This window comes from Takifugu flavidus, chromosome 20 (genome assembly GCF_003711565.1).
Source record: "Takifugu flavidus isolate HTHZ2018 chromosome 20, ASM371156v2, whole genome shotgun sequence".
NCBI classification, from domain to species: Eukaryota; Metazoa; Chordata; class Actinopteri; order Tetraodontiformes; family Tetraodontidae; genus Takifugu; species Takifugu flavidus.
Window position 1 is genome coordinate 11,872,152 of NC_079539.1, and position 12,481 is coordinate 11,884,632.

The 12,481-nt window shown below is 42.6% G+C and overlaps 2 protein-coding genes across 5 annotated transcripts in view; one reads left to right on the plus strand and one right to left on the minus strand.

Annotated features, from left to right (window-relative positions):
- Positions 1–1,659: 1,659 nt before the first annotated feature.
- Positions 1,660–2,928, plus strand: brcc3 (BRCA1/BRCA2-containing complex, subunit 3). The gene has a single exon (XM_057019735.1). It carries the CDS (start codon positions 1,777–1,779, stop codon positions 2,557–2,559), a length of 783 nt encoding a protein of 260 aa, XP_056875715.1. The 5' UTR covers positions 1,660–1,776; the 3' UTR covers positions 2,560–2,928.
- Positions 2,929–3,123: 195 nt separating this feature from the next.
- LOC130517692 (cilia- and flagella-associated protein 44) overlaps positions 3,124–12,481 on the minus strand; it is a 14,600-nt gene continuing 5,242 nt past the window's right edge. For 3 of the 4 annotated variants that reach the window (XM_057019726.1, XM_057019729.1, XM_057019730.1), the window contains 20 exons: positions 12,197–12,391; positions 11,943–12,085; positions 11,605–11,872; positions 11,005–11,060; positions 10,599–10,761; positions 9,468–9,598; positions 9,070–9,290; positions 8,581–8,725; positions 8,214–8,391; positions 7,850–8,091; positions 7,001–7,253; positions 6,698–6,901; positions 5,883–6,069; positions 5,686–5,796; positions 5,387–5,517; positions 5,174–5,290; positions 4,289–4,490; positions 3,807–3,967; positions 3,578–3,712; positions 3,124–3,400 (listed from right to left, as the gene is read on the minus strand). In XM_057019726.1, coding sequence (XP_056875706.1) covers positions 3,263–3,400; positions 3,578–3,712; positions 3,807–3,967; positions 4,289–4,490; positions 5,174–5,290; positions 5,387–5,517; positions 5,686–5,796; positions 5,883–6,069; positions 6,698–6,901; positions 7,001–7,253; positions 7,850–8,091; positions 8,214–8,391; positions 8,581–8,725; positions 9,070–9,290; positions 9,468–9,598; positions 10,599–10,761; positions 11,005–11,060; positions 11,605–11,872; positions 11,943–12,085; positions 12,197–12,391 — 3,381 coding nt within the window. In that variant the 3' untranslated portion in view covers positions 3,124–3,262. The remainder of the gene's footprint in view (positions 3,401–3,577; positions 3,713–3,806; positions 3,968–4,288; positions 4,491–5,173; positions 5,291–5,386; positions 5,518–5,685; positions 5,797–5,882; positions 6,070–6,697; positions 6,902–7,000; positions 7,254–7,849; positions 8,092–8,213; positions 8,392–8,580; positions 8,726–9,069; positions 9,291–9,467; positions 9,599–10,598; positions 10,762–11,004; positions 11,061–11,604; positions 11,873–11,942; positions 12,086–12,196; positions 12,392–12,481) is intronic. The other variant, XM_057019727.1, reaches the window with a different exon arrangement.

Below are 12,481 nucleotides of genomic sequence, written 5' to 3' on the forward strand. Positions count from 1 at the left end.
AATTTGAACAGAAAATAAGAATAAAAGTATTTTTTTGCGGAGTCCGGTGGTCTTAAATGGCCTTTAATTATTCCTCTAAAACGTTTTGACCAAACTGGTAAATTAATTAAGACACTGAAGAAGGAATGTAATCATGTGATATATCTAATTTGTCTTGGTCTCTTTTGATAATGTGATGCGTTGGGCACAATTGACTGATGTCAATGCGTTTTTAACAGCATGACTGTTGCCATGGAAACATCAACGTTTATTCACAATACCCATTTCCTCTCTTACAGTTAGTCATTTTACAGATTCTTTTATCCAAAATGACTTAAAAGTGAGAGATTCAATTGAGCTACAATGAAGTTGAGACCTATGTAAATAAAATACCAGCTTACAATCTTAAACTACCTCATACAACTACCATCTACCAGTACTGAAGAATGAAAAGTGAGTGAAGAGGGATATAAACAAGAGAGAGTAATAAAGAGAGGAAGTGAGAAGAGGGGATAAGAAATACAAGTGCTTTAACCGAGCAGGTGTTCTCAGAGGAGTTGTTTCTTCAAGAGCTTTGGCAGGATGAGAGGGTTGTTCCACCATTGGGGAACAAGGTATGAAAACAGTCTGGACTGCTGTGCCTGTACACTGCTGTGCCCTTCATTAAGTCCTTTGGCTTTGCAGAAGAGGGCTGAAACGAAATTTTTAAAGTAAGAGGGAGCAGATCCAGCTAGTAATCTGTAGGTCATCAAAAGAGACGAACTTACCGTAATATGGGAAGCGTCAGGTAGCCAGAGGAGCTCGAGAAGCAGTGGGTTGATTTGCATGCCAGACGTGGTACAACATTCTGGACAATCCGGAACTGCTTCACCATAGACACCAGTGAAAATGTATATGACAAATGGCAGCGGCCCCAGCACTGGACCTTGGGGGACCCCAGTGGAAAACTGCTGAGGAGCCAAAGGCTGACCTTGATGTTTTGATATCCAGTTGTGTATAAAAGCAACAAATTTAACAACTAACCTTGAAAATGAAATATGTGATTATTCCACAGGTTCTAATAGTTTACTTTTCCTTTCATTTCTGTGTCAGCAGGTAGAAAAACAAACAATGTTCTACTGAAAAGTTACATAACCCAATTTGAATAGGGTGAAGAGACAAAGCAAACACAAACATGGCTGAAAACATTAGTAATATGTTTATCCATGGATTTTGAATATTCCTTTATCAATATTCGTGATAAAGGTTGATTTTAGTCATTCTGGACACAAACACTTGACACTCTAGCAGTCATTTTGGTAAAGACGTTGTCCATGTTGCATTTTGGTTGGTCTGTGTGACGTCTTGATGCAGTGGGTTGCAACTTTTTATTGTTAGAAAGATGGTTTTTTTTTTAGCATGATATCAGTTATACATTAAAGCTGATCCAGAGTTCACTACATATTTGGTGAATAACTGCCATTTTAGTTTTAAAGAACCATAGATTTTATAGGAAGCTGATTGCTGTCCTGGATTATAAACAAACACATGACTGAATCATTACTGAAATGAAAAAGTTCCACCCTCTTTTATTTTTACTTCTGGCCAATCTCTCTTGTGTCAAATGTAATGTAAATATATGCTTAAATAACTTTTAGTGAAATAAATAAAAACAAAATTATTATTTGCAGAAATAATATACCGGAACCTTGTATCGTTACTTGAGCCTGACGGAATATTTTACTGTAACACGTCCCAATGCGGAAGTGGAGCTCTGCTGTTAGGATTTTCGCACCAGCTCCGCTAACCTGGTAAAACATGGCAGTGAGCGCGGTTCACCTGGAGTCAGACGCTTTTCTGGTGTGTATGAATCACGCATTAAGCACAGAAAAGGAAGAGGTGATGGGTTTGTGTATCGGGGAGGTGGAAATCACTCGCATCGTTCACATCCACTCTGTCATCATTCTCCGCCGCTCTGATAAGAGAAAGGACCGAGTGGAGATCTCCCCGGAGCAGCTGTCAGCCGCCTCCACCGAAGCGGAGAGGCTGGCAGACATCACAGGCCGGCCGATGCGGGTGGTGGGCTGGTATCACTCCCACCCTCACATTACCGTGTGGCCCTCTCACGTTGACGTGAGGACCCAGGCCATGTATCAAATGCTGGACCAGTGCTTCGTGGGCCTTATTTTCTCCTGCTTCATCGAGGACAAGAACACGAAGACAGGCCGGATACTGTACACCTGCTTTCAGTCCGTCCAAGCGCAGAAGGGCTCCGAGTACGAGCGGGTGGAGATCCCCATCCACGTCGTCCCCCGCGATGCAATTGGCAAGGCTTGTTTGGAGTCGGCCGTGGAGCTGCCCCGGATTCTGTGTCAGGAGGAGCAGGATACCTACCGCAAGATCCACAGTCTGGCGCACCTTGACTCTGTTACCAAGATCCACAACGGCTCGGTGTTCACAAAGAACCTGTGCAGCCAGATGTCGGCGGTGAGCGGCCCCCTGCTGCAGTGGCTGGAGGACCGACTGGAGCAGAATAAGCAGAGCTTAATTCAGCTGCAGCGAGAGAAGGAGAGGCTGCAGCAGGAGCTGGCTGCTCTGTGAGCCGGGGGACCCTGCAGGGAAGACCGACCTGTTACTGCTTTGCGGGTTGTTGACTCTTTTCCCACCTTCAAAACAGAGATGATTCCCAACACTTTGCGTGTTTTGTTGTGGGGGTTCTGTTCACCAAAGCTGGGATCAAGCCTTAAAATTGACTGGCTTTAATCTAAAATTTGCTGTTTATACTTTCATGGCAAAGCAATGTAAATCTGACAGAATTTGTTGATTATTTTCTCAATAAGTTGATTGATTCTTCAGTATGTAAATACATTTAAGATTATAAAGACTGTTTATCAGTGGTCTGTCTTTCTTACTACTTCATGTGTTATGAAGGTAAATGTTGGAATAAAGCTATTATTGATTTTCCTTCAATTCCTTCAGCTGACTTTGCTGTATGTTAATTCCTTCAATTGTGAACAAGCATTCTTTGATAAGACAGGACAAAACTAACCCAAAAGTTTGGTTAAAAAACCAAACATTATGTTCTTTTAACTATTTTTACAACACTAATGCTAAGAACTGTTAGTGAATAAACAAGACCAGATTTTTTTTAAAATTCCAACCCTATTTCAACAATTTAACAGAACATTTATTCATAGATAGAATTCATAGAAGAAAACAGCGACCATGGCCGTGCTGATTCAGCATTAAGATTATTAAGCTTGTTGGGAAGGCTGAGAAGACTTGTCTGCAGCAGAGGGTGTCATCATTGATCAGGAGCAGAGAGGAGAATAATCTCTCTTTTGAGAGACTCAGTCTCCTGTGATAGAGTCTCCACGAGTTGCTGAAGTCTCTGAGTCTCTTCCTCATCCACAAATTTCTGGGAATCCCGTAGTGGTTTCTCCTAGAACAGAATCATGGAGATTTAAAGTCCCATCATATCTGGAGAGACACAACAGTGAATAAGACAGTTGGATGTGCATATGCAAACATCTCTAGCAGAACTACATTTATGGTTCATTAATCTTTGTACCACACTTTACCTTCTCTAAAAAGAATAAATCAGATGCACAAATGTTACCATTTCTTTCTGCCATTTTCTCATTTTCTCATCCACTTCTCTCCTCTCTTCAATGAGTCGAGAGCTGGCCTGGAGAAGCTCTGTGTTACATTGGATCACCTCCAACATAACCTGATTCTCCTCTCTTACCTTGGTCTGGACATGAGATCCAAATACAACAATAATTATAAACTGATCCTTAAATTACATTTTTTTCTGTTATTTTATTTTTAACCACAGGTCAGCGCACATCCCACTCTTTGATTTTGTTGTTATGAGCAGTTTCTTGAAGGAGTTTAAGCTGCCGGAGCTCCTCCAGTTTTCGGTTTCCTGACAGCGTCTGAAGAGACTCCAGATCCACCAGCCTCCCAAACTTTGTCATCATCTCTTCATAGCATTTCTCTTCCAGTGCTAGGGCAACATATAAACACACCACACAAACACAGAAATTAAGGCCACAACAAGAATTTAAAAAATGAGAAGAATGTGAAGCTGTCCAAAAACTCCAGGTGGCAGTCACCCACTTGATGGGGGGGAGCTTAAAGCAATTCTTTATCAGTGACTTTTCAATGCCTGAGGTAGCCGACCTTTAAACCTTAATAACTCATAAATGTATCAAAAACATTTTTTCAAAACTTCAATTAATGCAGGATGTCGACTGTTGAGCCCCTTCACTTAATTAGAAGCCAGTTGCTGGATGGTGGGCCAGGATCCAGATTCAGATGTTCTTACCCTGGATCTGATTATTCATGTCCCTCTGATCTTTAATGAGTTTGATGTGCTGGTGGCGAGCTTGACGGTGCGAAGCTTTATGTCCTTTAATCTCCTCTTGAAGCTCTTTGGTTCGCCTCTGTAACCTTTTCAATTCTGTCATATTCAGCATCAGTGCTTGGCCCAGGTCAGATGTTAAAGGTCCATCAGAGCCAAAGGTAATCTTGTAGAACATGGAGGATAAAGAAAGAGAAAATAAAAACTGGGAATGAGCCCAAAGAAACTTAGTGCAAAACTTCTCTTTTTCTTATTTTCAAAATTCACATTAACAAAAATGATCAACATGAACAGGTGGAGATCGGTCTGGGCAGTGGTAGCTCAGTCTGTGTGGGTGTAGCTCAGTTTGTCGGGAAGCGGGCTGAGAAGTGGAGGGTTCATGGTTCAAGCCCCAGTAGAGACGAAATATGGAAGGTGTTCTGGTAGTAGGGGAAGGTACTGAACCCACAAATGCTCACATGATGAACTGGCAACTCATCCAGGGAGGACCTGCCTTCACCCATATGTGCCCCCTTGATCCCAAAAGGGATAAAGCAGTTAAGAAGACCAGATGAGGTCAACAATACTGTACTCTTGAGACACTTCCTAAAATTTGGACCTATGTCTGTGCTACACTAAATCACACATAATAATAAGTGTGTGCACTGATACACAAAACCAGTTTTTAGACTCTGCAGGATTTTGACACATGGTGAGTGGAGCACAGTCGGAGCCGGAACACAGACACACAACATGCCTGTTTACAAAGGCTCCACCATGCACTGCTTGTCCCTCAAACTCTGAACTGACATGAATTTGACTGTCTTTATTCAGGTTTATTAACATTGGAACTCCAAAGGTTCTGGTTACCTGGTTCAGTTTGAGAGGGACCACCACATCCAGTTCATTCATTTTCTGTTGCTTCTCTCTGTTGAGTAAGTCTAAGCTCTCTTCTGCTGCCTTCCGATTGTGCTTCACCACTTTCTCCTGCAGACCCCCCCAAAAAAAACTGTCACTGTGAGACCCACCAGACTGTGAGGAACATGGGAGCTGAGATAATTTGATAGAGGGTGAAAAAAAGACCTTCTTAGTGACTGTGTCACACATTTTCTTCAGAGCCTCGGCACCCTTCTTCTTCTCTGCCAACAGTTCCTCCAGGTCAAGGCGGAGCTCACGCAGATGCAGCGTATTCTCAAACAATTCTGGATCACAGCCTGAGTCACAAAAACAGTTATTTGGACTGGCCAGCACTGGGTTTATTGGGATGTGATAAAGTGAACAGAAAATAATTTTGTTAGTTTCGGTCATAACAGATTTGGGGGATTTCACATGAACGTCCTAGCAAACCTGGCCAACATTTAGTTTTTGTTTTTTTAATGCACCTTGGGGACAAACACTGTCACTCAGGGGTGCTTCTCCCTCCTCACTGCTGTCAAAGTCATCATCCCAGTCATCAGAGTCTTCATCAGAGTCTTCATCACTGTCTTCGTCTTCTGTAAACAGATGATAGGCTGATGAAAGACGCAGACAGGAACGTACACAGCAGCACACAATACAGCATGAAGCCACTTCTTCCCACCTCCATTTCTATCCTTTTCTTTATTCCGTTTAACCATTTTCTTGAAGACTCTGGTCAGAAACTCTTCAAAAGGGTTGTCGGCCACAGTTTCCTGGAAGGCTTCAGTCAGGGCTTTTTCTTTTTCCTGCATCTTGATCACCTCTGCTTGCTTCATCTCCAGCTCTCTTAAACATGCATTTAGCTTGGACTGTTAGGACAGAAAGATGAGGATATAACCATTCATTCACACACACACACACACACACACACGCACGCACGCACGCACGCACGCACGCACGCACGCGCGCGCGCGCACACACACACAAACTTTTAATTACTGGTGATGGGACAAAAATAGACAGTGGAAAATCAAGGATAAAGCTAATGCTAACAGAAACTCATAATGAAGCCTCAACAAAGGTTTTCCTCTGCATTCAGATATCAGAGCTTTGTGATTTGGGTATGAGCCCCAGTGGGGATAGAACATGAAAGGTGTTCCAGTAGTAGGGAAAGGTGCCAGAACACCTTCAGGGCACTGCCGATGTACCCTTGAGCAAGGTACCGAACCCACAAATGCTCATATAGGGCCCTGCGATGAAATGATGACTCATCTGGGGGGGACCTGCCTTCACCCTTATGTGCCCCCTCCCCGTGACCCCAAAAGGAACAAAATGAGGGATCTGTTTGATGTATGAGATATTAAACAGAAATGTTGTAAATGGTAAATCTTATATAACTCCATGTCTAATATTAAAAAAATCATTTTATGTTTGCTAAAAATTAAAAAATATTCAAGTGCAGCAACAAAGACATGTGGTGTTGAATCTGTCACATACTGTGATATTGTTCTCTTCCTTGACGCACACGTTGAGCTTTTCCTGCAGCTTCTCCTCCCTCCCCTCGAACTCCTTGAGGAGCAGCAGCTCCTGGTAGAGTGTCAGCTGATAGAGGTCTGCCAGTTTCAGCTGTGGATACAGCTGCAGCTTCTCTCGGTGCAGCAATAGTAGCTCTCTATCAAACTGACGGATTGAGCTTTCCATCTGAAGGTTAAAAAGCACGCTCACAAATCATTCATCACACTGAAACACTATTCTACTCTTCTATTAATAAATTAAGACATAAAGAACAGAGAGCCAGACCTGCTCCAGGGAAGAGTCTTGCTCATACTGCAGCTTCATCTGGATCACTTTCTGGAACTCCTCCTGCTCCCTGGACCTGGCTTCTTCTCCCACCGTCTCTCCTTCTATGGTTTCATGTAAAGCTGAGAGCGTAGGAGTGCCGTCTACCTCCTTTTGCTCCTCTTCTTCCTCCTCTTCTGCTGACTCTCCTTTCAACTCTTTCTCCAACTGCTCCAATAAACATGGATTGTTTTGGTCTTTCGTCACCTGAGACCTAAAAGAAAAAATATAAAGATTTAATTATGTCACAACCAGCTGCTCCTTCATTTCTCCATCTTGATCTTATTTTTGGGTTAACTCAGGCATCCAAATATCATATCAGATCCAGATTAAAGGGTTTTATGTTGCAAAATGAGCAGGAATAACTGATCCATGCTTTCATTTCCCATAGGCTGGACCACTGTAATGGCTTTACGATGGGACCACTGGTCTACAAACTATATTGTGGTTTATTTTCACAATACCTTGATATATTGATAGAATGTAAACCATGTAGAGCTCTGAGATCCTCTACTCAGGTCAAATAGTTGAGCCCAGAGTTCAGACTAAACACAGTGAAGCACCATTAAGCTTATATGCTGCATAGAAATGGATCAAACTGTCAAAAGATCACAGATACGTCTGTTACATCCAGGTTGAAACATTTCTCTTTTCATTTGCCTACAATGAAGCTTGTTTTGGGCATCCTGTCATTTGTGTTTTTTTTAATGATTTTACACTCTTACATCTGAAATCAAAATCATTTGGTTTTGTTGTAAGTTTTTATAGTTTCTATCTGAAGGCAGTTGCTGCTGCCTGCCTTGCCCGTACCTCTGCTCTGCCAGAAACTGGTACCGATCCAGGATGGCTCTGCTGGGCTGCAACCTCTTCTCTGGAATTTCTGCAGGTATGATTGTGGGCAGTGGTGGTAGCGGACGGTGTAGGTCTGCCGGTAGATGCAACTGGAGTTCCTGCATCTGCTGGGCCTGCTCACGCAACTGGGACACCAGGAGAATTTTGGAGTCCCGCAGGGCAATGATCCTTCTGTTCATCGCCAGCTGCTTTTCATGAATCTGGTGGAATTAGGTCAAAGATCATTTTTATATCTATAAATTATTTCTACTGGAATTGCAGTTGGGCTATGCTAATGATTCAAACGTAAAGTATGTCAAAGTATGTCCGTCTGTGTCTCTACCGTTTCTTCCAGGGCTTTCAGCTGTTCTCTTTTCCCCTCTGGATTCATCCTAAGGTGTTTTGGCACATTATAATCTTTGGCTGACTTTAACTTTAAGTCTCCAATGGTCTCCATAGCTATTCGGATGGCTTCTACAGCCTGTGGATCCTCACAATCCTCACCTGGCTTCTCTGCATAACTGAGACATCAAAGTTCCGTCAGTGTATCAACATCAGTGTCACAACGGTCAAAGATTATGTTAACAGTTCATTGTAGCCCCTCCTCATAGGCAACAGCATTATAAATGGACTCAAACATGCATGAAAGAATATAGCCACTAAAGAAACCACATGACTCCAGAAATAATGATGTGCAACACAACACTCACAGCTGGGCCCATTCCTGTCTCCTCTTTTCTATCTTAGCTTGAGCTTGCTCAGCTTTCTCTGCAGCCTTTTGTAGCCTCTCCACCTGCCTGTCAGCCAATTTTATGCCTGCTGGACGAGCAACCCGAGGATGCAGCACAATATCTTCTGAAGAACATAAAGGGGTGAAAACAGTCATCTTGAAAGCAGCAACAGGCATTTATTTTATTCTTAGTTGCACTGGCTGATAAAAGGCTCACTGAAAAACTTGTTTCCTTAAGAACAAAGTCTTAATCCCTTCTCAGAAAAAAGCTCAAATTTCCAGAACACCCATTGAGTTCTTATATGTGGACTGGACTGCATTTGTGTTTACAATTCAATAAGGCCACAGCACCTTCCCTGATTGTATAATGGTCATTATCAAAATTGCCAGTCAGAGACTAAAAAAATTGCCAATCAAAATGTTAAAGATGAAGAAAAACAGGTAAGAAAGCGGGAAAGTACTTCCCCACCTTCCAATTCAGCTCTGTCCTTAGGCCGCTCCGTTTTGGGCTTTCCATATTCTGCTGCTGCAGCAGCATCAGCATCCTCATCTTCATCCGGTGGAGCTGCACTGCTGTTTGCTCTGAGTCGTAGTGAAGGATCAACAAGCTCTGGCATACAGAAGGTGAAGATTTTGCGATTGGTGCAGATAGCCCCGACAGTGACCACAGGGGAGAGAGAGTCTCTGAAGCTGGGAAAAAAATCCTTCTATGATAAAGGGAAATTCCATTGTGTGTCTATATGATTGTGTGTGTGTGTGTGTGTGTGTGTGTGTGTGTGTGTGTGTGTGTGTGTGTGTGTGTGTGTGTGTGTGTGTGTGTGTGTGTGTGTGTGTGTGTGTGTGTGTGTGTGCGAGAGAGCTGAGTACCGGTCCTGAAGTTTCTTGAGTCCAAGGCTGCAGTGCTCAACCTCCCAGCTCATTTGCTCTTTGACTTCTTCCACACGCTGAGCCATCGCTCTCTCTGCCTGCTCACTGAAATGTTGATCATGGTGCAAAGCCTGGTCTCACACACACACACACACACACACACACACACACACAAGCATGCACAGAATATAGGGTCTTAAAAGGTTTTTGTTTGTTTTGTTTGTATTTTTGATCACATGTAGTCAGTTAATAGAGGAAGTGGACACCCCCTAAAGGGATCAATAAAGTTCTCTTGAATCTTGAAGTTGATAGGATTGACTGCATTTGCTGCTGAAGGTGAGGTTTTATATATATATATACAGTGATCCCTCGCTATATCGCGTTTCATCTTTCACGGCTTCGCTGCTTCACGGATTTTTTTGCGAGTCGTTCATTGCAGTTCTCAAATATAATCGAAGGTGGCATATCCGTTTATAAAAATCTTCTTGCTCAGAAAAAGAAAGAGCGCCAACAACTACCCATAACAATGTTCTTCTCTCGGAGAAAGACTCCTGTGCCTTCAGTAGAAACAGACGCTACAGCGGAGCGGAGTCAGGACGAAAAGGCACAGCTGGGACTGGGAAATACGCCAGTGACAATGTTTCCAACCTTGTATTACTATATTAAAATTATTGTTTTAAACAAATTTTGGGCTTTAAAACAGGTTTTGATTTTTGGTTTCATTCTATAGTTCAGTATTGCATTGTAAAATAATAAAAAAAAATAAAGATGACAAAAATGATCAACATGAACAGGTGGAGATCGGTCTGGGCAGTGGTAGCTCAGTCTTTCACTTTTCGCGTGTTATTTTTGGAACGCAACTCCCGCGATAAATGAGGGATCACTGTATATATATATATATATATATATATACATCTAATTCGGTCTTCCCACAAATAGTATCCTGCCGTCACTGGTTTGAAACACATCCTCTTGATGTACTGGTTACTGCCTCTTTTTCATCTGCTAGTACTATTTGTGGTGTCTCGCTGCATATATATCTTTACCAGGGTAGTGACACGCAATCTGATTTATTGGAGTACATTGCAAATGATGCTTTCAGGCGCGTTACTTTTTCGGCAGTATGTGTACCTCATGACTCAGGCGAACACACTCTGGCAGACTTTGGTTGAGGTTCAGCAACTGCTTGAACTTCTTTTGAAGCTCAATGATTATCTTCTGTTTCTTCAAAACTTTCACTCCCGCCTTCCGAAGCTGATTGTCCCTCTCCACCTTCTGCTTAGCTGTCTCTATGCTGGATGGAGAAGTAAATGGGGGGAGAAACACCAATCAAGTTTAGAAGTGACGCTGAAATAAACAGACCATGTTAAGATTAAAATGGAATACAGTTCAAGATAAAGTCCAAAATGGGAACAAAACAAAATCTGTGCCTTTTCCTGGCAAATGCCATTGCACATCACCATCTTTTCAACTAGAGACTTGCAAATAGGAAAATTAGAGGGAGGATATAAGACTCACTAAACAGAATGAGGTTCACCTGTAGGCTGCTGTGTCATCAATATCCTGAGGGACCACCTCATTGTCCTGCCGCATCTGTTGTAACCATGTGTGGAGAAGATTAATTTTTTTATACTGACTCTTGCAACAAAACTAACTAAACTGATAACCAATTCTGAGACATATCTGCTATCTGTGAAGCTAACCCTAACCCTAACCCTAACCCTAACCAGTGAAGCTATTTATTAACAGTATTTCTTTTACTTTACACTGATTTCTGACTTGTGTCACAGGGAGACATATAATAAAGCTGTAGAGGTCTCCATTCTTGTCACACAGACGCACAATCAAAGCTAAGGGGAATTAAGATGACGGAGTTCTGGGAGGGAACTAAATATCACAAAGAAGAAGTTCCCTTCAGTTAGCCCTTCAGATGCTGCTTCCTGGAGCATGCTATTTTGATTAACTGGTTTCTATGACTATCACGATAACTATGCAAGTATGTGTAGTTTTGTTTTTTAGCTGTATGTCTGTGCTGTAATATGGTTCCTGTATTATTATCAGGCTGATACAGAGAAGCTCCAGGCCCCTTAGCACAAGTGGTGAATGTGGAATGAATAATGGGTGTGTGCGCTCTGACCCTGGGTAAGGGGATCTTTGCCAGGCCTCTCTGTAGCTCCTCTGAAGGAAGTAGACTAAAGGAAAAGATGTTTCCGTCATCACCTGCAGTCAGTACAAATTGGTCATCGTAGCTACTGCGAATATGCTGCAAGTGTCCGTATTGGTTATCGTGGACACTGAGAGCCCAGTATGCGTGCATGGACTTTAGGCTGTGGTCCCCAGGGGGCAGTGGGTAAACTCTGATGGAGCCTGAATGCATGCCACAAAGCAGCATCTGCTTGTTGTTGCTGTAACATAGGGAAACATTGCGCAACGTTACTGTCAGGTTTTATAATTGATTTAAAACTGATTTGTTACCTGAAGGACATGGAGCAAATGGGATCATTGTCCCCATTGTCAACAGGCAGGAAGTCAAATGGCTCATCTTCCTGGTCGTTTGGATCCTTGTCCTGCGCCTTAGAAAACTTACAATGATACAAATAACCTGAGTCAAATCCTCCCTGTTTGGAAAAAATAAAAGAAAGCAGTTTAGCTTACTTTTCCCATTACATCTGTCTTCATTGGCATGTTTATGGTTAAATAGCTCTGTGTGTGTGTGTGTGTGTGTGTACCATGGAGAGCCAGAACTGGCCAGGTTCTGAGTAGAGGCCACAGCAGAGTGGACTTGGAGGCTCAGGGATATAAATGCGAGGCAACTCTTTTTCCTCCTCGTGCTCCGTGTCCTGCTGTCCTGAGTCTTTCATTCGATTATCTCTCTCACTCTTCTTCTCCTTTGCAGTCTGCCGTCTTGTCATCTCTCTCTCTCTCTGAAACACATAAAGGGTCCACACTTATGAAGTTTCCTGCTTCAAACATTGATAAAGTGATGAAGTTAAGGAAAAATAAGACATTAAAGA

Coding starts and splice junctions, on each gene's coding strand:
- brcc3 (XM_057019735.1), top strand. CDS start 1,777: ATGGCAGTGAGCGCGGTTCACCTGGAGTCAGACGCTTTTCTGGTGTGT.